The 24958-nt window shown below is 42.5% G+C and overlaps 1 protein-coding gene across 6 annotated transcripts in view; it reads left to right on the forward strand.

Moving 5' to 3' along the window:
* The window catches only part of IQCH (IQ motif containing H), a 103487-nt gene that overhangs the window by 48140 nt on the left and 30389 nt on the right, over positions 1-24958 (forward strand). For 5 of the 6 annotated variants that reach the window (XM_087972937.1, XM_087972935.1, XM_087972939.1 and 2 more), the window contains exons 12-14: positions 3428-3603; positions 9399-9671; positions 14768-14959. In XM_087972937.1, coding sequence (XP_087829063.1) covers positions 3428-3603; positions 9399-9671; positions 14768-14959 — 641 coding nt within the window. The remainder of the gene's footprint in view (positions 1-3427; positions 3604-9398; positions 9672-14767; positions 14960-24958) is intronic. The other variant, XM_087972940.1, reaches the window with a different exon arrangement.

The following is a 24958-nucleotide window of genomic DNA, read 5'->3' on the forward strand; positions in this document are numbered from 1 at the left end:
TAATTGCAAAGGTGCTGTATTGTTGGAATCTGACCTATGAATCATTACCCAACAAGCTTCCCAGGAAGGACTGGCTCGGGAATTCTGGGGGTTGGAAGTCCACAAGTCATAAAAAGGCCATCTCTGACCTAACGTAAAACTGGAAGAGTTCCTTCTTTTATTTGTCTCCTTTCGCTCTTTTAACAGAAGAGCAAAAAAATATTAATTTGTCAGTGGCCAAGATTGCTGGTTACCCAGAATGACACACTCTACATGATTCATGTATATTTCAGCATCATTATTATTTCATAAATGCCATTTGCACAAAAATCCTCAAAATTTATGGGAGCCTAAAATAATAACTTAATTGCCTTTATATATTATGAAGGCACTAATGTTGTTTTGTCCTCAGTGCAACTCTTCTATATTGTGGTGTTTATTTAGGGAAAGATTTGTTACCTCTGAATGAGTTAGAAAGTTATAGGCAGCATGGAAACCACACATGGCAAGCAGGCAGCTGCTCAGGCTAAAGAACAGGTTCGGACATGAGGTCTGATTCTCGGAAGAAGAGCATCCTAGAAAACATCCCAAAGGTGCTTTTTTTCAGGAGGCAACTGGACTTCCTTGTTTTTCCTTTTAAAGATGTTTTGCTTCTCCTCAAAGAAGCTTCTTCAGCTCTGACTGGATAGTGGGGAATGGAAAAAAGCACCTCTGGGACAACCATGATTTGGATGACTGAGAATCTCTACAGAATCCAAGAAGATGCGTTTTGTGGGACCGTTACATTAATCAGCAGGGGATGATTGGGTTTGAATGGGAAACCTAGTGATTTTGGGAGTCTTCTTCAGTCCCCAGCCTGCCAGAGGTATGTAGAGTGTGCTACTTCCCTCTCACCTTGCATTTCTCAAGGCTCTACTTGATTTGAGGGGCCCAACTTGGCCATTTGTGTCTGTTGTATTTTTAATGTTATTAAGCTTTCTGTTCTTTCTGTCCTCATCTTGCTTTATTGTTTGCTGCCCGGGATCTATCTTTCTTATTTGTTCATTTATCAAATATAGAAATCACCCATCTCCTTAACGGATAGGTGGCCTACAAATACTTTAAGACAATGAATAAATTTATCAACAAAATCTAAAGGCTCACCACCACCCAGTCTGCATTACTTGCTTTAGCTCCCCAACTCCGCTCTTGAGAAGTTCAGGCATAGGGACAAATATCTACAGAGAATTCTTCCCACATCTCAACAATCTTGTGATCTGCCATTCATTTCCTTTGGACTTCCTGCTCATCTAGCTTTTAGAAAGCACCCAAGGAGCCATCTGCTTTGCTTGCTGTTGATGTCACTCTTAAGATAGGGGGACTCATTTTGCACCTGTATGTTCCTTTTTTCCCCCTGGACAACACAATTGAGTTTTCTAAAGAAACCTTTCCTTTTTCCATTGCAAACTCATGGATTCATAGTGGTGGCTCCTTGGGCTTTGCTGGCTTCGCCTTTGGTTGCTTCCCAATTTCAGTAATCTCATCTTGAAAAGAGCAGATCTGTCTGAAAGGAAGTTTAGAAGGATAGTCATCATCCCAGGGCCTTCATAACGAATTATGCATATTTTCTCTCTCTCTCCCCCTATTTTCTTGCCTACATTAAACAACAAATAAACCCACAATCAGAGCCAATTAACAGATTACAGATTACCCCTCTAATAAAACATGATAGCAGGTTCCAATATCGGAGGGGCTCCTACAAAGAAGAGGGTCAAACTATTTTCCAAAGCATCAGAAGGCAAGAAAAGAAGCAATGGATGGAAACTAATCCAGGAGAAAAGCAACCTGAAATGAAGGAGAAACTTACCAACTGCGAGAACAACTAATCAGTGGAAGAGCTTGCCTCCAGAAATTGTGGGTTTTCACGGGAGGTTTTTAAGAAGAGACTGGACAGCCCTTTGTCTGAAATGGTATAGATTCTCCTGCTTGAATGAGAAGACTTCCAAGGTCTCTTCCAACTCTGTTATTCTGTTATTAAAAGTCAGTACAAAAGAGAGCCCAAAACTTTTGCTGATCTTCTACCTTTCTTTATTCCTTTGATTTATCTTGCATGCTATGGCATTAATTCCCAAAGGGGGGAAAAGTTCCTATCCTGATCTTGCAAAATACTTAATCTCATACAAGTACTTAAATTCACCTGCCCACTTATTTTCTTATTATTGTGAACCTTGGTCTCCAGGGCTGAGGTGCTTTGTCAGTGCATCTCCCCATCTGCTGAAGATCTTGGAATACAAAGCGGACGCAGGCTGGCTGTGAATCACAAGCACAATGAGGCTGGAAAGAAAGCAAATGCCGTTTTAAGCTACATCCACAGAAGTACAATTTCCAAATCACGGGAAGTAATCATCCCATTACAGTCTGCTTTGATCAAAGCCTATTTTAAATACTCTCTCAAATTCTGATCACCACATTTCAAGAAGGATTCAGAGTAAGTGCAGTGAGGAGTAGAAATTAGGGCCTGTGAAAAGAGGGAAGGAATGGAGAGTATTTTAAGATTAAGACGAGAAGGGAAATACTGTATATTAGGATTCGCGGTGGCGTAGTGGTTAGAGTGCAGTACTGCAAGTTACTTCTGCTGCAGCCAACTACCTGCAGGCTCCAGGTTGACTCAGCCTTCCGTCCTTCCGAGGTGAGTAAAATGAGGACCCAGATTGTTGGGGGCAAGAGGCTGACTCTGTAAACTGCTTAGAGAGGGCTGTAAAAGCACTGTAAAGCAGTATATAAGTCTAAGTGCTATTGCTATTCTTCCAACAAAAATGGAACTGGAGGGCTTTTGGGTTGCTTACCTCTGCAGTGCCACAAGCCCAAAGCTCGTTGCTTAGGAGAAGTAGGTCTAAGGAGGCATTCTGACTGCTCCATAGTACGACCTTCTTTGGGGGCGGGGGACTACAAAGCAAGATTAATTTATTTTATGAGATGACTGTCTCTGCTGATTTCTAAGAGCCGGTAGCTGAGCTTTGTATAGTCCAGTGTTTCTCAACTTCAGCAACTTTTAGGATGGGTGGACTTCAACTCCCAGAATTCCCATTTAGAGTGCTGGCTGGGGAATTCTGGGAGTTGCGGTCCAACCCTCTTAAAAGTTGCTGATATTGAGAAACACTTGATAATAGGGTCTGATGAACTTCGTTTTCCAAACCACGCACCCTTCCTGTCAAGCTACAAAGCCAGTCATTGAGCTTGTGTTCCCTGAGGTTTTGTGCTCATATTTTGCAGACTTCCTTCTGAAAGCCAGTTGTCCCACAAGTTGTATGCTTTTAGCAAGCAGGATGGAACTGAGGAGTAAAAGGAACACAAAGTTAAAGTACCTACTTTCTCAGGTTATAGGATAATGGGAAACCTCAAGCAATGTTACCTTTTTGTCAACGATTATCAGTGTGTCTTGGTTTTTTCCCCCTTTCTCCTATTAAAGACGCAAATGTGGACGTCATCTATATTTGCCCCTTAGAAGTAAGTGAAGAATTGCTGCGGTACTACAATAAACTCCTGGGTTTGCAGCCAGCCGTTCGGTCTGGGAACCCCGAGGACATTGGTGACCTACAGGACAGGTTCAAAATCCTCACCCCTGAAGCCATCAACAGTTTTCCTGTGAGTTTGTATCTTCTAATTACTATAGCTGGGGGGAATGCCGTAAAATTAAATTGGAAATTTTATAACTTGCAACGCTCCGGTACCCATCAGTGAAATATTATTGCAAGTGTTAAGAGCTGCACAGATTAAGTGACTAGTTAAAAAGAGTGTTAGAAATAAAAGCCCAGTTGAGTTTTTTCAGGCTGAAAGCTGAGCTCAGCTAAGGCCTTCACTGCTGATTTCTGCCCAATGCCTGGCCCCTTTTAAAATGATGAACTTCAGAGGTTGACTACATTACGGAAAGCAAATTGCACAAAACACTGCTCACATATCCCGTGGCTGAAGTGTGCAGATAGTCCCTATTTTCTAGTATATATTCTTTTATACAAACACACACACAATTATATATATATGTGTTTTGTGTGTGTGTGTGTATATACTGAGTGTGTATATGTATACACAAACACAGTATATATGTATGTGTGTGTATGTGTGCATGTGTAGATAAAAATATTCTGTATTATATTTTCTATTATGTATTATCCTACCCTCAGGTACAAATAGTTGCACTTGATAGTAGGACAAGAAGCAGTGGATGGAAGCTCGTTAAAGAAAGAGCCAACCTGGAACTTAAAGAGAAATTTCCTGACAGTGAAAACAATTAATCAGTAGAAAGCAGTGGTGGTATTCTACTGGTTTGGCCCAGTTCGGCCGAGCTGGGAGTGCCACCCAGGGGTGGGATTCTACCAGCTCGCACCTATTCGCTAGAACCGGTTGTTAACCTTCTAAGCAGTTCGGAGAACCGGTTGTTAGAAGAAATTACTGGCCTAATCCTGTAAGGAAGGCAGGAAGGAAACATTCTGGGGTTGCTTACAGAAACTGCCTCTCCGTTAACCCTTATTGCATTCTTGGCAGGACTAGACTTCCTGTCTCTGGAACTTCTCTGGAGTTTTTTCCCCCTCCTTTGCTGGTACTTTGCTTATGTGGAGGGACCCTTCAAAGTGACAATGGCACTGAAAAAAGTGGCTTATGACCATTTTTCACACTTAATAACTGTTGCAGCATCCCCTCAGTCATGAGAGGCCAGGCGAGGAGATGCATGCCTCGATGTGAGTAATGTTGAGTTGGCCACACCCAGCCAATAACATGTCCATCAAGCCATGTCCACCCAGTCACATGACCACCAAGCCACGCCCACCAACTAAGCCACACCCACAGAACCGGCTGTTAAAAAAATTTGAATCCCACCGCTGGTGTCACCGAAGCAGTTTTCTCCGCCACTCTTATTTAGCGTATGATGAGAACATGCCAGAAGAGGAGTAAACATAGATACACAGTCCACGTAATTATAGGTAAACATTCTATGGGAGTATCGCAATGGCCTCAAAACCGGATGTCCAGTTCAGCTGTCCGGACCTCTGGCATTGCTTTGTGCAGATCTTCTAGGGATCCAGAGAAATGCACTTGGTCATGGCCAGTCTTGCACAATGTGTTTCATAGTTTGCATATCAGCAGCACATTCTCAACAAGGGGAATCTTTCCATCCCCACGGATGCAAGGCAGAGGCGATTCTTCCAGTACCACACTTAATTTTTCCTTCAAATTTGAGCAGACGGAGCGAGGCAGGTCAAAACCTGGTGGCTTGGCAGAGGTTTCACTAATGGTCAGGCCACAAGGAGGCACCCTGGACCACTTCCTCTCCCCAGGTGTTCTCGGGGGTTTAAACTAGTAGGTGCTAACCAAATAGCTATTTTCCATGCTGTCCTATGGGATTTCATCTTGTGATGGAGTATTTTAGTATTTATTTGATTTGTCAATCGCTTGCAAGATACAGGTATAAGAATAAATATAGTTTTGAAGACATGAGATAGATACTTATAGGAAAAATAAAAAACAATAGGACAGGGACGGTAGGCACTATTGGCGCGCTTATGCACGCACCAATCTTCACATACACATACACATATCTACAGCAGAGGTCTCCAAACTTGGCAACTTTAAGAATTCTGGGAATTGAAGTCCACCAGTCTTAAAGATGCCAAGTTTGGAGACCTCTGGTCTACAGAATGGGTGTCAAACTCAACGCGTCACGTTGCCGTCACATGAGTTTCGCGACATTTTCCCCCTTCATGGAGCTGGGGTAGGCGTGGCCTGCACAGGATGCATCCACACCCCAGGCCCCAGTTTGATACCCTTGGTCTACAATAGAAGACCTGTAAAAAGAATGCAAGTCCAGAACTGTTCTGTTTTATGCTCCTTCACGCTTTCTTGTTTTTATTATTGTAGCAAAATCCAATTTATGACTTTCCTTTCTGTGCCCTTGAATTAGTTTCTCCTTGACGGGTGCTAGGTTAATCATAGTTTTGAATCCTCTAGATGGATTTGATTGCCCCAGCCTTGTCAGTCCCCATCTCACGGGGTGGATGTTGTTGGAAAAATAGAAGGGAAGAGTATTAGACATGTTCGCTCCCTTGAGCTATTTATAAAAATAAGTAAGGTGAGATTTAAAAAAACAAATAAAATAATAATATACCCTCCCTAAGGATGGGTTCTCTTGTCCCGTAGATTTTTTTGATCTCGCTGCAATGCAAGTCCCATCAACTCTGTTGAAGTTGGTGATCTTGTCTGTATTGCAAGGGTTGCTTATTTATTTCTGTGCATGAAATATGAAACCTTTTCACTGCAAGAAGATTTCTGGGTCATTATTAGAACTATAAAATTACGATGCCTTTCTCTACGAGAACTCTGTTTGGGTTGTACTATCACAACAGGCATATCTGCCAGCTCTTAAATTTTGTGCTGTTACAAGCTTGTTTGTATGGTTTAGCCGATTCATTGTTTTATAACAGACATTGTTAAATACGTGGCTTGGTGCCACTTTCCAGAAGCTGTGATACGAGCCCCTTTTTGGCCAGAAGTACATTGTGGCTCAGAACATCTGGATTGCTGAATACAGTTGGTTAGCTTTGTGTTTCCCGTTTCTGTCGTGGATTATGTAAGCCAGTGGTGGCTAACCTTTTTGGGCTCCTGCGGCAAAAAATGTGCCTGTGCTTGCATGCTCGCGTGCCAGCACCCAGAAGGCAATGTGCATGCCATGTGCGCACAATCCCCATCCACCCACCCTCGCTGCCCCCTTACCTGCGCTGCACCTCACAGCTGATTTTCGGCCGGTTTGAGGCCTTTTTCGGCTTCCCAAAGGCTTGAGGAAGGCTTCTGCAGGCTTCGCAGGCCGAAAACTAGCCCAGTTTTGTCACTTCCTGTTTTTCCAAAAATACCGGAAATGACGAAACGGGGCTAGTTTTCCGCCTGCAAAGCCTGCAGAAGCCTTCCTCAAGCCTTTGGGAGGCTGAAAAAGGCCTCAAACCAGCCGAAAATCAGCTGTGAGGCGCACGCTTGCCCAGTGAGGTAAGTTTGCCTGCAGCTCGCGTGCCGGCACAAATGGTTCTGTGTGCCGCCTGTGACACGTGTGCCCTAGGTTCGCCATCACGGATGTAAGCAGTAAGTTTATTACTGACCATTAGAAATGAAAATAAACATAGGCCAGTATGCACGTGTGCGTGGGACATAATGAGTGCATTTTCAGGAACTTGGATGAGCAGACGATGAATTCTTTATCAAAGAAAGCTAAACCCTGGGATTAAAGTTAGAACCACAAATGTGATGAGAAACAGGCATTAATAGTCATGTACAGATAGTCCTCAAGTTACAACAGTTCATTTAGTGATTGTGCAGTTACAACAGCATTGAAAAAAGTGACTTATGATCGTTTTTTACACTTATGATTGCTGCAACATCCCCTTGGTCACATGATCAAAACTCATATGCTTGTGTTCTGACCCAACCGGGTTCCCAAGGAGCAAACACAGACGAAGGTAGCAGCCCCCACTTTTTAAGGTTTAATAACAAATTCTGTTCCTTTACAGATAAAAGGCTGCTTTCCACTAATTAGCTCTGACAAGAAAGAGCCCTGCCAAGGTGTTCGTCAGTGCTGTCAAAAACCCAGAGATAAGAGCTAATTTACAAAATTCTCCAAATACAAACTAAGATGTCCACAAGTTGAGCTTCAGAGCTTCTTTGCTTTCTGCAGAGAACACTTTTTCAAACCTGGCTTTTATCCTCTTGAGGGAGGGGCCATTACCTTGCAGCCTTACTCCTGAGTCACCTGTGCTGCTGTAATTGTTCTTTCCTCCTTCGTGCACGTGCACTTGGCACAGGCTCCTCGGAAACCTCCTCATCACTGCTGCCAGCCCCCACAATCTCTAAAGGCAGCAGTCCACTCCCTAATGGTCCTGGCCCCTCATCCGAGTCCTCTCTCTCCTCAGCCATCTGTACCTGCTGCCGGCTAACCACAACAGCTTGGCAACGGATTCACATTTATGATGCTTGCCATGTCCCAGGGCTCCTATGATTCCCCTTTTGTGGCCTTCTGACAAGCAAACTCAATGGGGGAGCCAGATTCACTTAACAACCAGGTTGCTTACTTAACAACTGCATTGATTCACTGAACAGATGTGGCAAGAAAGATCTTCAAAATGGGGCAAAACTTAGTTAACAAATGTCTCAACCACATGAATATGGGCTCCATTGTGGTCGTAAGTCGCAGACTAACTGTAGGTACACATAACATCGGAGTTCGGTCAGCATAAAATGCAACAGCAGAGATTTGCAAGCAAAATAAGCTCAGATTTCTTGGAAGACATCTCTGGCTCTGTATTCATTCATTTATTTATTATTTATTCGTTAAATTTATTTGCCGCCTATCTCGCTATGGGGCTACTGTAGGTGGTTTACACTGACAGAGGAGGGCAGATTTACAGTGGCTTTACATGCAATGCAGTGCCATGCAATTCAATACAATGCATGCAAGTCTCCAGAAGAATATGCCCTACATATTACCAGTTTGGTTAGGTAATATTCTGTCTGTCTTGTTTATGCGCTGCCAGACCCCTGCACAGGTTATGCTTTGATACATTTCTATGCCTTTTTCGTTTATTCCTCCCCTATTTTAGGCACACTTTATAGCAGGCCATTTTACAGATTATAAAGACAAAATAGGCATGCTACTGAGAGTATCATTAAGAGAGGGTTTCAGGCAGTCACAGATCCCTGATGAACATTCCAGCACAATTTATGTTTGCAAACAACCAGTTGTCTCTCACATACAGTCCTCTTATGTTGTGGAGATGCACTGAAAATAGAATCTGTGACGCATTCCAAACTTTGGTCTTCCAATTGTTTAAACAAACCTTTTTGACCTGAATGATGCTTGCAGAAAGGGTGTGTAGCTAATGAAACTTACCTATCCTGTGGAAAAGAATATGTTTTTTTTTTGTAAATGAAACCATTTGCTGAAAGAGCCATTTAAAATACTGATCTTGGTGGGCTGAATGTACTTCACCTCGACTGGCTTGGTGTGCATTATTCATTTTTTATTCTTTTTTTTTTTTTTGGTATTGATTTTTTTCCCCCTGACGTGGTAGAATCAAATGTGTTGAGATGTTATCACTGTTATCCAAGGGCTGCAAGCTTCTCTTCCAAGTGACAGAAGGAGAATTCCGCATGGATCAAATAAATACAGATGTGTAGTAATTAGTTTTATTCCCAGCGAGCCCATTTCCGACACACTAAAGATGTGAGTGATTATGGAACCTCACCCCAACAGCTTTTATCAATTTAAACTGCTACGCTACAGGATAGGTCATAACCCAGCCTGCTATTAATAATGTATTTATTGCACTCAACATTATAAATTAGCTGGGTGGAAGGAAGAGAAAACCACACTTCTTAACAAGACTAATGTCTTCCTCCTCCAGAATCGCCCCATGTCCCTGGCTACCTTCTTGAAATACAGCCCTAGGACCCTGAAAAGGGTCAAAAACCTGGTCCAAGGCAAGGAAGCCTATATCGTGGGAGGCCTTCTGAATCAAGATGACCTGGAAGTGGCCGATGTGCTAGACCTGCCCATTCTCGGTTCTGATCCAGAAGTGGCTCATCTCTACAGCACCAAGTCCGGAAACAAAAGAGTCTTTGATGCTGCAGGTGTTCCGGTACCTCCCGGGCAGTACGACATCTATAACAGGCAGCAGGTAAGACTGGCCACAGATTGGGCAGGTGAGGAAATCTGAGCGGAGACTATTCGGACGCGCTATTTATTTTCCTTCCGTTCTTATTTGGACAGAGCTCAACTCCTGGTACCAGAGGACTTGAGGTCCTTAATTGACTCAGCCCCGGAACTCAGTTCCTGAATGGTCTGTAAGGGAGAGTTATGGTATATGGTAGTTGCCCGCAACTCGTGGGCTCTGGTGCTGCATGCAGCTCTTTGGGCCCTCTGCTGTGGCTCCCTGTTGGGTGATCCTACCACTGGCTGGCCCCGCCCCTCACCCTCCCCTCCCAGTCACTCCTCAACTGGCCTGAGAAGGTAAAACATAAGAAATTGAAATGAGAGGGAAAGGGGGAGAGAAAAAGAGAGAGAGAGAGAGACCCATTTCCCACAGAAAACACCAGGAGCCACAAAACCTGGGTGGGCGTGGCGGGGTGGGTGGGTTATGTGACTGGGTGGGAGTGATGTTGAGATGGCCATGCCCACCCAGGTTTTGTGGCTCCCGATATTTTCTTTTCTGTGGGAAATGGGTCCAAATGGCTCTTTGAGTGTTGAAGGTTGCAGACCCCTGGTATACGGCGATGACCTTGGGAGACAGGGGAAGAGATGCTGCCTGGGGAGCAATCAGATAAGAGAAGCTATAGCCCTCGGCTGTATAGTGGGCAGAGAAAGAGGTTCAGAAGGGACCGACCTTAGTATTGGAGAAGATTTGTACTTTCAGACTTGCACAGCTGGACCAGATCCAATCTGGGTTCATCACTGGGACCAGAGGTTTAGTCTTCCAAACTTTCAGGCTCATGCTGGAGCCCATCCTCAAGGAATGAACGTAATCCAGATTGGATCCTGCAACATTATCCGGGGACCAAATTGGCCTTCATTCATTGCACAATTCTGCTAATGTAGGCTTACAATAAAGAGGAATTAGTTTATCTGTCGTGCTTCCTTTCTAGTCTGCTCGGGAAGGCTGTCTTCAGTCTTGAAAGTCGGAAAGTACAAATCTCCCCCCATCTCTTTTACAGCCGAAGAAGTTAAGGAGGGTCCATTCTAACCCTCTTTCTCCACCCATTGTGCAACTCCAGGCTAGGCCTTCGCCTATCTGACCGTTCCCAAGGCAGCATTTCTCCCCACCCCAGTCTCCCAAGGTCATTCCCACATACCGTTAGAGGGAGCTCTGGGTTCCTTTGGTTGAAGTGCAAATCTTTGTTCAGCCATTTGTTTGATTCAAGTCTTGGTGCAATGCTCAGGTTCCATGCTTTGACGCTCTTTCTTTGAGCTTTTTTAATGGAAAAAATTATGTTTGGGCACCAACCTCAAGCATCTTTCCACTAAGAGAGCCCACTTGGTTCCACACGAAGTACAGAGATAAAAATGCCAATCGACTGCAGCTCTGGACATAGTTTGCCTCCTGGTGATGGGCATTCTTGATTGGCTGCACTCACCATGGGGCCATGGTTTTATGAGAGGGCCAACAAAATCTCCAACTGAAGGCTCCATTTTGAGATCTTAAAACAGTGTTTCTCAATATTGGCAGCTTTAAGATGGGTGGACTTCAACTCCCAGAATTCCTTGTAGACTTGTGGACTTCAACTGCTGGAGTTGGCTGAGGAACTCTGGGAGTTGAAGTCCACAAGTCTTAAAGTTGCCAAGGTTGGAGACCCCTGATATAGAGCTGGTGTATTCCTTGCCCAGCACTCAGCACATCTGTGTCCCAGGTAAGTTTCCAGCTTCTGCTGATGTCATGCAAAAAAACATTGGCTCCTAAGGTTATAGCAGTTACGCATGGAAAAGATGGATGTCTCTGGAGGACAGAAGATTTGGTATATACAGCTCTATGCATATTGCTTCCATTTGGGCCACAACCTATCTGTGAGAGAGAGAGCCAAACTGGATCCTCTCCTGCAGACATCCAGGTTCGACGTCCAGATGCTTTCTGGGAAGCCTGTGTCATTAGAACATCATTGGGCACTTCTCCAGGGTGAGCTTTCCAGAATGAAAACACCTGAATAGGCCTCCTTCCTGCCTCCAAGCATGGCTTTTTAAGGCATGGTTCTTACTAGTTTTCGAGGATTGGAGCCTACTGGAGCACCCAAAGCAACCATGAACAATTCGGTTAATACTTATTTATAACATTAACTTTTCCAGTTTTCAATTTTTTAGAAAAATCCTCTACCTGCTTGTGTTCTAGGAAAACCTAAAGATATTAGAGGTTGAGGTAATTGTCTGTAAAAAGTCCCCAAAATCCATTCCTTGGCTATATTGGAGCACTCCCTGGGCTGTTTTATAAGACTGCTGTTTACTCAGTACCTGAGAAAGTAGCTACACTGACGGCTGATTATTTTATGAGGTCAGATATCCTCAGCTGATCTATGAGTTTCCAGGGCATTATCCCTCTAATGAGCATAGGGATTTTTGCAGGTTTAAGGACTATAGCCTCACCTACCAAATATCCTGACAGCTCCCCAAGAAAACAAATCTTTGATTTATAAGGATGTTAGTGTAAGAATGAGGATTTTCTGGGAAGCAGAAAATCTTCCTTCCTTCCTTCCTTCCTTCCTTCCTTCCTTCCTTCCTTCCTTCCTTCCTTCCTTCCCTCCCTTTTCCTTCCTTCCTCGCTCCCTCCATCTCTTTCCCTTCCTTCCTTCCTTCCTTCCTTCCTTCCTTCCTTCCTTCCTTCCTTCCTTCCTTCCTTCCTTCCTTCCTTCCTTCCTTCCTCCCTCCCTCCCTCCCTCCCTCCCCTCCCTCCCTCCCTCCCTCCCTCAAATCAATAAATAAAGATTGCCATTCAATAAATAAAGATTCCCAAAATTCAGCAATTTTGCTAGTAAATCTGGTGTCTCTATCTGGGGGTGCTAAGTGTGAAATTGGGGACCACGAGCCTCACATTAGATTAAAAGTAGATGATACAGGCAGGTCAACTTATGGCCTGAATTAATCATAGTTATATAAAAATAATATACTACAGTGTTATGTGTCCAATGTGCTGACCGCAATGTTGTTTTCATTGTTATGAACTGTACTCTGAAATTCTACTTTTGCATCTATTTGTCTCATGTTATTTTTATTTCCTGCTGTAAGCTCCTTATGAAATATTGACGGGAGGTGTTAAATAATCAAAGGAAGGTGACAATAATTTAAGGCACAGTTCAATTTTCACTTAAAGATAGCTCATAATTCTTTCCATTGGTGCAATGTTTACAATTTTATTGATCCATTTCATTTCTGTAGGGGTCGTCAAGAGAAAACCCATTTATTGGACTTTCAGAAGGAGCAAATAATGAGGCACGGAGCAAATAAATAATAATTCTATGTGGCTTGTTCAAATAATAAAAGATTCCTTAAATTCCAGTATACGAGCCACTGTAACAGATTCCTCCCAAGTCAGTCTCTTTCAGAAATTTATACTTTCCATCTCCTTAACAAGGAGTATTTTTCTATCTAGTAAAAAAAATGGACAGTACATTATTATTAGTATACATTAGTATTATTTGACTATTTGAAATTACTGTTTGAAAAGGACTGTGTCAATATTTGAAATAATACATTTTAAACAGTTTTTTTTAATAATATGTCATCATATTATAAAAAAAGATGTTGAGATGATTAAGGAGCTGGAGGCTAAAACATATGAAGAATGGTTGCAGGAATTGGGTTTGTCTGGTCTAGTGAAAAGAAGGACTAGGAGTGACATGAGAACAGTTTTGCAATATCTGAGGGGCTGCCCCAAAAAAGAGGGGGTCAGCCTATTTTCCAAAGCTCCAGAAGAAAAGACAAGAAACAATAAATAGAAACTAACCAAGCAGAGAAACAACCTAGAATTAAGGAAAAACTTCCTAACCGTGAGAACAAGTGGAACAGCTTTGCCTTCAGAAGTTTTGATTGCTTCATCCCTGGAGGTGTTTAACAAGAGCCACTTGTTTGAAATGGTATAGGTTCTCCTGGATGAGCAGGGTTGGACTAGAAGACCGCCAAGGTCCCTTGGAACTCCGTTGTTCCGTTCTTGTCATGCCCCAGTTGAAGTCTGTTTTCAAAAGCTTTTAATTATCCAGAAATCTTTATTATCCCTTTGACTTTTTATTTTCAGCATTAAATGCCTATTGATGTCAAAGTGGATTTTTTCCCAATTTCTTGCTTAAGTCTCTTAGCTGTCAGTATAGGAAAAGGAGAAAACCAAATCTTTTCCCGTTTCTCTCTCCTTTGCAGCTTAAAAATCTTCTTAGGGAACAATGTTATTGTTTTTTAATAGTTTCAATTCCAGGGTACCTTATTTATTGCTTTTGCTGTTTGACCCGGTCAACCAAAACTTTCTCTTCTTATCTTCCTCCTGCACATTCTTTTCCGGTCGAGTTCTTCTTTGTGGTGGCCATTTCTGACCACCGTTGCAACCGCCTTTGGGAAAGGGAGTAATGGCCAGCTGGGGAGGAGAGATGCGGCTCTCCTTAACCCTGCTGGCAGTCTCCCCCCTCTTCACCACCTCTACGGGGTGGCTTAGCCCTGAAACCAGCCGGCTCGGGGCGCTCCAGCGGCGAGCACGGATCGAAGCCTCACAGAGACGAGGTTTTGGTCTGTTGCTGAAGAAGCTCAAACCGGAAGTCCCCAAAGTGTGCATTATTCTTGTCGGAGCTTATCTGTGTTTTGGCTTCCTCCCAACTGTAGTTGCTGCTGTTATCTGGTAGAAGTCTGCAATTTATCATCCTGGCCTGCTGTATTAATTCCTTCAGTGTGGTTTGTGTTGGGTTTTTTAGTTTTGAATTAACTTTACTTTACGTTCGGACTGCATTTACTCCCTCCGTAAACTCTTTTCTTTAAGTGTTTGATATCCAGCCAAGGATAATTGGACATTGGGGCCAAGTTGGAGGCATTAAAGGGAATTTATTCTATTTTTGTGACTTGGTTATTTTTGTGACACGCCCTGGGTCATCACAGTTCTCTTCTTCATTGTATATTATCTAGTGCTCTTACGTTCCTTCTCTCTTAGTTTTACCTCTGTGTTGCGCAGAACATCTGGTCAGAAGTTTGGAACACGAGTTACAGAACGAGAAGAACTAAAATGGAAAATAAAATCTTCACATTTTTGTCCTCCAGATGATTGAGGCCCTCAGTCAGCTGATTATAGACAACCCAGAAGTGCAGCGTTGGGTGTTCAAGGTGGATAATGAATTTGGAGGAAATGGGACTGCATTTTGTGACATCACTAAACATCTCAAATGCTACACTTGGCTTATGAAGGAGCATCATCGATACGGACCAGAGATGTGGAATAAGAGATGGGCTCATGTAAGTCACTTTGGATTTCATAAATTTTGAGCAGGTGATCTCAAAAGGCAAACCCTGGAAGGGAAAGTCCAGGTGATACTTCTCCTTTCAGGCTGTCCATTCTGGGTCAGTCACCATTAGAACCTCTTTTAATTGTAGCGGATATTAGTTTGATAAATATAATAATTTATCAGGAATTCAGTGGTAGTTATTTTCAAACAGTGCTTTGATTAAGGACAAATCAGGTTGATCTCATCTTCTGTCGCTTTAGCCAATATTAATAATGTATAAACAATAGTGACATAACAGTTTTTGTGGAATAAGAATTCACGCTTCAGTATACAAGTTCTTGCAAGCATCTACTAAAATAAATTTGTTAGTTTATATGCATTATGCCATATTTTTAAATCTTTGGGAAGAAAAGAAACAAATGACAAAAATACAATAGAATACATGCAATGTATTAAAACAATGCACTCTTTACTCCATGAACTCTTATCTGAACTTCTGTGCCTTAATAGAAGTATCTCCTTATTTACCCATCACCTCAGCAGCGTTTTATTCCAGTCACGAATCCCAGTGCTCAACTCCTCCTCAAAGATGCTCTCTCCAAAAGGCAGCTGCATTTTCTTGTTTTTTCCCCCCTTTGAAAAATATTTCGCTTCTCATCCAAGAAATGGCTCCGTTCCAACCAAAGACAACCATAACTTGGATGATTGAGAATCTCCGTGGACAACTCCTGGTGGTGTCTTCGTCCTTCTCTTCCTCTAGAGCAGGGGTGTCCAACCTTGGCAACTATGCTGGCTGAGGAATTCTGGGAGTTGAAGTCCACAAGTCTTAAAGTTGCCAAGGTTGGACACCCCTGCTCTAGAGGAAGTCCTCGGATTATGACCCTCAGATTGGGACCAGAATTTCCATTGCTAAGTAAGCAGTTGCTAAACAAGACATCACATGGCCACCACAGTTGCAACACAGTTCCCGTTGCAGTTGTTAGGCCGGGATCTCATGCTTCTCTGCCCTGCACAAACGGCTTCTGTTTCAACTCCACCCATCTCATCTGTCCGCCCCACCTCACCCCATAGCTTGCATTAGGATGAAGTTGCTCGACTTCTAACATCTCACCTGGCCATTTTCCATGCCTTTTTTTTTCCTGCTCTGCGTCCGTCTTCCTTTTAGAAACAAATTGCAGCCTCTGTTGAGTATTCCCTCCGAATGCCAAGGATTAAAACCTCCCTTTGTTCCTGAGAGCTGTTGTAATACTTCTGCGTTTAGATTTCAAAGCATTACTTTATGAGCACGGGCATGCTTTAATGTCCTATTACAGTACGGAGACCTGCTTTTGATAATGAAGACATTGTGTCATCAACTTAAGCTGCCAGATACCAAACATATGCTGGCAGGTTATTAAAAAAATTCAGCTTTTGTGATAAAAGACTATCCTGCAGGCTAAGAGTACATGGCAAAAGACTCTCCATTCCAGTAGAGTTATTAGAAATGAGAATATGACTCTAAGCACTAAATTATGTTAATACTTACAAATAGCATCATTTGCATAGCGGTTTATGACACGATCCCAAGGTTTTTTCCCCCCCTTCATTGGTATGTAGCAGGGCAACGATTAAGCATAAAGCAGTTTATAGGCGTTCCTACTGTGTGTTGTGCTGCTCCATTTTAAAACGTAGGCCAGTTGTTGGGTCCTTGAGACACAACAATGACCATCTTGACCAGGATGTACACCCGGTTATCTTGATTTCACCTTTTGAAAGCACATAGCTTCAAGAGAAGATCAGTTGTCCAAGGGTTTAATAGAGTCATTTCAATCTCAAGCAAACTGTACTCACTTTTCAGTATTTAGTTCCAGTAGTTAGCGTCTGTGACAGTTCTCTTGTAGGCTTACTGGTTATGGAATCTGGGAGGAAGTTCTTTGATGAGCATTGATGAACTAACTTCTACATATCTCCAGCCTTGAGATAAAATGAGAGATGGACCGGAGCAAAACACCTTGGAAAGAGAGAAACAAGCTCATCCCGTTTCCAGCTCCCAACTAGATGCAGTTCAGTGGTGAGAAAAGTAAAACCCAGTACTTTGGCAGGAAAAACCAGGTGTACAGGTATCAGATAGATACCTGCCTGTGAGAGGGATCTAGTTGTCCTAGCAGATAATCCCTCAAGTAGAAGCCAGCACTGGGCTGCAGCTGCCAAAAAAGTCAACAATCCTGGGCTGCATCAACAGAGGGATAGCATCAAGATCACAAGAAGAGACAATACTGCTTTATACGGCACACTGAGCCCCTAAAAAAGAACACAAAGAAGAGCAACAAAGATGATTAAGGGTCTGGAAGCTAAATCCTATGAATACTAGCTAAAGGAATGAGCTATATTTAGCTTAATGAAGAGAAGACTGAGCGAAAATATGGCAGCAGTCTTCAAATACTTGAAGGGTACAGGGAAGAGGATGTCAATTTATTTTCCATAGCACCTGAGGACAAGACAACAAGCAATGTGTAGAAACTCATCTGAGGTAGACCCAACCGTTAAGCAGAGGAATAGCTTGCCTCCCGGAATTATGGTGCTCTATTGCTTGAGGTTTTCAACAAGGGATTGGATAACCATCAGAAGACCTCCAAGATCCAGTTCTATGATTCTGGAAAGAAGTGAACTCACGGTTCATCAGAAGTTGCGGTTCTTTGTGAAAGATTGGCTGGCTTTTGGAAAAACTTGGGGCTGTAGGAATTGAACTCTCAGTAGCAGATGCTTGCAAGAAGCAACAGGGGGTAGCTGTCACTTTCCTGCTCTTCTCTATGAGCTTCCCAAAGACATTTGGCTGGGCACTCCAGGAAACAGATGGACCTCTGCTACGTGGCTGCCAGGCAGTTTATGACTTCTTAGCGCTTGTTATTTCATCCTCAGATTCTGGGCCATGAAAGCGGGCCTCACACACTACCAGCCATTTCCTCATGAGTCATTTCTCACAGGGGAACTTTGCGGGCCAAGCAACTTCGTCTTCATGGTTTTAACTATAAGGGTGTAATGCTTGTTTGGGGGGCCCTCTTTACCCCAGGGTAAGAAGCAAACTAGCAAAGAGTCTTGTCAAAGCCTCCAAGCTCCTGAGCATGACTGTTGATGAATCACCCCGGCTGTGCACCCTCTAAGGCAGTGTTTCTCAACCTAAATGGCTGGCTGGGGGATTCTGGGAGTTGAAGTCCACAAGTCTTAAAGTTGCCATCTTTGAAGACCCCCCCCCTGCTCTAAGGAGATAGATTCGTTCAACCTGGAGTGCTAAATAGAACTAGATGTAGCTGTGAGATGGGACTGTGTGTGTGTCTCCCAATCAATTCAGTATCATGGATCTGGCCCATTTCCAGAGAGGGAGGGGGGAGGGAGAAAGAGAGGCTTTGAAAACATTCTCCCTTATATTGTACCAGAGTGGAACACTTGTCTAAAACAGCATTTATCTAGACTTTATTTATATGTGGGGGAAAATAGATAAAATAATCGTGTTTTTCCTAGATAAAGTATATTGATTGGCATGTAAAAACAGTGCCTTTCAGACAACTTGCCCTTGATGGATTTGGCTTTTTCTAACCTCGTGAGCATATTATGGAAAAAATGAAGGCTAACCATACAAAGAAAATGTATTTTCTCTGGGATTTTTAATGTCTACATGTTCCCCTCTTTTGCTTAAAACAGCAATGTTTCAACCATCCTGAGCTAGACTGGATGCCTCGGTGACACAAAATATTGGGGAGGGGTATTTGGCTTTCTCCCCCTCCCATCATGCATAAACTCCACCATATCTTTGGGAAAGGAGAATTTATTTTATTTATTTATTTATTTATTTTTGTCAATTGCTTACAAGATAATGGGTATAAGTATAAACATAGTTATGGATACATGGATACATATAAGAAAAATAATAAAAGAAACAATAGGACAGGGATGGTAGGCACGTTGGTGCGCTTATGCACAACCCCCTACAGACCTCTTAGGAAAGGGGTGAGGTCAATAGTAGACAGTCTGAGGTTAAAGTTTTGGGGGTTTGGGGAAGAAACCACAGAGTCAGGTAGAGTATTCCAGACATTGACCACTCTGTGGCTGAAGTCGTATTTCCTGCCATCAATTTGGGGGAATTAGGGGGTCCCTTTACCCCTGATCCCCTAAAGTCGGTGTCTGTTAACTTTTACCAGATGCTGCTGGGGAACAATGACCAGCTCCCGTTATAGCTTTTGTGCCGTTGTTACATCTTAACGTCCAATTGTGGTCTTAAACCAACAAACCTGGCATTTGCGGCGGTAGGATTTTGATAGCCGCATCTGAGCATCATGTAACTTAATAGTAGATGCTAAAATTATATTAGTTAACAGGAGAGGTCTCCGCTATTCTCTCCACTCCATGGTTGTCGATAGGCTGTCATGTTGTGTTTACCGATTACATCAGAAAACACGCTGGGTAGGGGCTGCTCAGTTGGCTATTATTATATTTAATGCGGCTACTGGTGTTTAGATTTCAGGTGATTCCCTGATTCCTTAGTAAAATAACAAGGCACCACAATTATGTCCCTTGGTTAAATTCCTAGGACCTTCAATAATCAGATAGGCAAGCTGTTGATTTACATGTCCTATTGATTTAATATTCTTCTAATCAGTACATAAAGCTATGGGCCTGTGGTGTTAATTTTTCATATGCTTACAAAGCACCCTTTGATTTTCTGTCACGCGTTAATTACAGTGTTTTGCCATTAAATAGGAAGCTTTGTGTAAACTAATTACTAGGTAATCATTGTCTACGGAGAGCCGGAGAGCCGCCCGTGCTGTTTGGTACCTTTTATTTTATTTGGGGGAAATTCACAGATCTCAAGCAGTCTGGAACCACTATACCTTCCAGCCATTAGCTCTCACTAATTCATAGCATTATTGTGTTAAGATTGTCGGAGTTGTAATTGTTGTGGTATCAGTACTGTTAATTACCGGAGTAAACAGTTGAAATTGTGCCAAGGTCTATTGTACAAAGCCGAGAAAAGGGGGTTTAAATGTTACCATCTGGGGATGAAGACTTTGCAAATGGTACAAAGCAGCAGTGAGGGGCCCCTTCAGAGCTTCGGGGTTTGAGGCCATATGGACCCAGAATATTTGCAATCCATTGAATTTCGCTGCCAGTTTTTACCAATAACAGCGCACAGACAAGGGGAGGAAGTTAAGATGGAGGAAGAAAATCAGGTCATCTGCCATAACCCGTCTAGAAGAAATTTAAATGTTTATTTTTGCTGAATTTGAAGAGGCAGAGAGATGCTAAACACAAATGTGCAAATTTAGCCATGTGTAAATATAACTACGAGATTTTTTTTTTTTTTTAAAAGAGGCTTGTATTGGTTAATACAGGATTGCGGTGAATTTTTGCAGCCGATTGATTGATTGATTGATTGAGGTTGTGTTGTGGCATTTATAGATTTTTTTTGCCTACAAGTAAAAAGAAAAGCATGGCTTTTAGCCATGGGGAAGAAATAAAAAATGAGTTTGTGCTTGGCCAATTTTCATTCTCAGAAATCCTGAGAAGATAATTGTATTTGTTTCTAGTTCTGTTTTTTTTTTCCCTTTTCTTTTTTATTAGTTTATAATATAAAATGCAGGCAGGAAAAGAATGTGTTGATTTGCACACCTCCCGTCAACTTCAACACGATGTCTTAAATGTGTTTTTGGCAATGAGACCGTCTGTCTGATTGTGCATTAAACATAAATCCTAAATCAGCAGGGTTTCTCTTTCAGGGAGGGCAGTAAGGCAGGAGATTCGGAGTGTTTTGCATAAATGTAAGTTAGAAAATTGAAACCACAAAAATACCTTTTCCTGAAACAATGCTGGTTAATTAAAGAAAAAATACCTTCTGCGTATTAACGAAGGACAGCGCCATCAGTTACCTTCCCACAATTTGAATTTAAGCCCATTGACAAAATAAATTGCTCAGAACTTACCGCTCTGCCCAAAATAAAATTAATGATAGTAAGAATGATTTAGCAATAGCATTGTGAGCCCAGGTCCTCCTCCTGTAAAAATTAAGCACGTGTCAATATTTAGAAACATTTACAAACTTCACCTCTCTCTTCACTTTAGCATTTTTCCTTTTTTTAAAAAAAAAATAATAATACATGTTTCTTTCAAAATATTTTATTTCTGGCACTTTAGCTCACCAACTTGCGTTAGCAGTCTTTTGGGGGTTTATATTTGTTTGTTTGTTTGTTTGTTTGTTTGTTTGTTTGTTTGTTTTATATTTTTTTATTTATCTGAGAAAGGGATGTCAGGGAGGCACAAGGCAGAACTGCAGGCGGAGGAGCATTCCTGCTCGGCCCCGGTCCCCCCAATGGGAGTCTGGAGCCATGGGGGGGGACGAGAAACTGCGTCCTTGTCATTTTGTGCATTTGTGCAAATTCAGAACTACCTCAGCGAGGCAGAAGAGGCAAACGCAGCCCTCACGGTGCAGGGGGGGGGGACGGAAAAGCAGGAAGATGAAGAGGTGGAAAGTTGCAAGAGGCCCGGCCTCCTCCTCCTCCTCCTCCTGTCCACTGGCGAGGCAAACAGCCACGCCCCTGAAGCACAACAATGGCTGCCCTTGGCCTGTGCATTGATCCTGAGCGAAGGGCCAGCAGTCATGAGGAAAAAGCCGAAGCCGAAGCCGAGGGGAGATAATGCCGCCTAAGAAGAGACTTGTGCGGAAGGGCCCTCGCACATTTGATCCAGCGCAAGGCGCTAGGCGGGCAAATCGCTTCCCATCCAGCTGAAATGGGCCATTAGGTATCAAGGAAAATTGTCTTTCGCTCCTTTCAGCAGATGGAGCAAATATTTTACAAAGCCATTTTACATAGGAAAACCATTTGCGGGACTCGGTAATGGCAGCTGTTTTACATGATGTTACCTTCCAAAAGATGACATCTCGCGAAAAGAAAGGGGGGGGGGGAAGAAAGGAAAATAAAGGAAGGAAAAAAAAAAAACCAGGACTTTTTGTTAATTTTCAAATTTTCAGCCGCACACTCAAGCATGCAGCCTCCTAAAAGCCACATCTGAATTCTAAGTAAGTGCGGCTGGGGATGGATTGCTTCCCAAAACATATCCTGCATCTTTTTTTATGTTTTATTTTTTTTTTGCTCTTTGGTGTAGACTCCGGAGAGTAACCAAAAAATGTATAACGAAACAATCTCTGGAGTGCGTGTAAACCATTGGCCTGCGTTGGAGGGGAGGGAATTCCCACCCTTTGTGTGTTAATCTGTGCAAAGGACTGGAGCAGCTCCTCATCGGAGGGAAGGCAGCTCAGTTTCTTCCGTGGCTCCCCGGAAAGAAATTTAAATCACAGCAATTGTTTAGAAACCGGACAGGGAGGAAGCCCAGTTAAGAAATAGACCAGCATTGGTGCTATGAATAGATGTGGGTGTATGCATACTTTTGTATTTATTTATTTTCTCATGTTTATGTAGTGGATATTGGAGGTGGGGACCCTTTGAGAGCTGCATGCAACGAAATTTCATTTTTAATTAGTGTACATTTAAAGTGACAATAGAGTTATTCTAAGTCTGATGGACAAGCCTATTTGTGGATAACTAATGAGATTTAGGAGGTAGTCCTTGACTTACAACCACAATTGAGCCAACGTTTCCATTGCTAAGTGAGACAGGTGTTATGCCCCAGTTTGTGACCTTTCTTGCCACCGTTGTTAAGTGAATCATTGCAGTTAGTAACGTGGTTGTTAAGCAAGTCTGGTTTTCCCCATTGAGTGTAAGTCCCAGACTTATACTCTCCCTTTCAAACGATAAGAATGAACTTCTGAAAACTGGGTATTTCACAAGGAATTCTTTCTTGAAAAGGAAGATTCAATACAAGACTTAAGATATTCAGGTTACATTAAAAAGGATTACTTGTACCAACTCCCCCCCCCCTTCTTCTTCCCATTGAAGAATGGCAGATACACAACGTCGACACTGCGACCGTCATAAATATGAACCAGTTGCTAAGCATCTGAATTTTGATCCTATGACTCTGGATCATAAATGACTTTTTTCGCTGCTGTTGTAACTTTGAGCAGTCACTAAATGAACTGCTGTAAGTCAAAAACTACCTGTAATAAAACTATACATGAACTGGGTTCTATTTATTACAACAGCCTGTCCTCCTTCTCCTCTTTTGCTTTTGTGAAATTATTTCTTTATGTCCTACTTTGATCCGCATCACTGGAGGTTTTTAAGAAGAGATTGGATAGCCATTTTTCCAGGCTGGTATATAGGATCTCCTATTTGAGCAGAGGGCTGGCCTAGAAGACCTTCAAGGTCCCTTCCAACTCTATTATTCTGTTATGATCTGTATAATCCCCTAAAGTGGTTGAAAGCACCTGAGAAGGACATGGCTAGACCCAAACCCTCCTCTTCCCCAAAGCTCTGCTGTCTCCTTAACTACCTTCCTAAACAAATGAACCTCCTAATAAGTAAGACCATCTTCGCTTCTGCAAATTAATTGCAAACAAAAGGAAAGAAAAACCCTTTGAACGCCATGATAGGAAAGGACACATTACAAAGATTTGGTTGTTTTTGGGGTTGTTGTTGTTTTGGATTAGAAAAAGATATCTCAGATATTAAACATCCTGGGATCTAACCCAGGAAGACTGGATGGAATGGCCTTTCCTAATTCGATGACAATAAGACCAAAGCAACTTAATGGTACGTATTGATTTGCAGGCAGGACATCTCACTAGCGTTAATCAATGAAAAGCACATTTTTGTGGACCCTGCAGTCTTCCATTCCCTCCCTGCGCTCCATATGGGAAATCATTAATTCTCACTAGTTCCCAAATTAGTTATACATGAAAGAAACCACAAGTCATTCATTCTTCCAGTCTCTTGTCTATATGGTCCTTTTCAGGCGGTTCAGTGCAATTGCACGGCGCTGCAATCTATAGCCCATTAAGGCATTCCTCCTCCGCGTAGCTCTGCACATTTTCTCTCTGCCAACTGTAGGAAAAAGTCACAAGCTAAAGAAGGTTCACCATTCATGATTGCCACTCTTAATATCAAGTGACCTTGTAGGTCAAACAGACTTCCCTTAGGCATGGCCTCTCAGTTCTTAAAAAGCATAACATGACCAAAGGCTTTCTGAAAATCTAGGAATCCTGAACAACCAAATAATAATAACATCATGATGATGATGATGATGAGGAGGAGGAGGAGGAGGAGGAGAAGGAGGAGGAAGAAGAAGAAGAATTGCAAAGGCCAGTTCATTAGCTGGTCATTGGTCTTCATTCTCACTGAGTTTTTCTCAAGAATCTAGGAAGTTGTAATATATTGGTGTATGGAAATGTTGTCAATCTACAGATTTTATAAGTGTAATTCAAGAGATTTTGATAGGACACCCTGTGTGTCAATAACCACTGGAATCACTGGATTATTATTACTAATAATAACATTTTGACATTGACAAAATCCCCATCAGTCAATTGCAAAAGGAAGCTTGGCTGGGAGCAGCTGACATCTTGCCACAATACCTTTTAAGACCATCAAATGTCCGTATCTACCTATCCCAAGTCCTTGGGAAGGATTCAATAGGTGGACAAAAATAGGTGGACAAACAACCAGCTGGCTGAGTGATGAACCATAATAATAGCATGCTGCCCAACTTCCAGCAAATTAGCTAATTCTTTTTAAAGACTAATAATAACCACTGGAGATAGAGTGTCCCTTTGCAAAAACTGCTGGTCGAGGTTTGTTGAACCATATGTAGTATAATTCTTGCTTTCTGCTTGATTCAAGGTAGGCGTATAATCTCTGGCAATCAGCCTCTTGCACCTTTATTCAAACATTCAAAAAGATTCAGCTGTGTTCAGGGACTTTCTATCTATGAGCAGTAGATGTCTTAACCAAGGCACATGCTAAAGGGGGAATATTTGGGGTTTGAAATTCGGAAGCTGGGAAAGGATAGATGTCCTTACCTGCCCTCTTCAGTGGACAAAGCACTGACAGGAAGCATTTAAAAATGGGCAGAGCCCCTCTTC

Source organism: Notechis scutatus, chromosome 11, assembly GCF_049901735.1.
Source record: "Notechis scutatus isolate UNSWTSFEM ecotype Mainland chromosome 11, rNotScu1.2, whole genome shotgun sequence".
Taxonomy (NCBI): Eukaryota; Metazoa; Chordata; class Lepidosauria; order Squamata; family Elapidae; genus Notechis; species Notechis scutatus.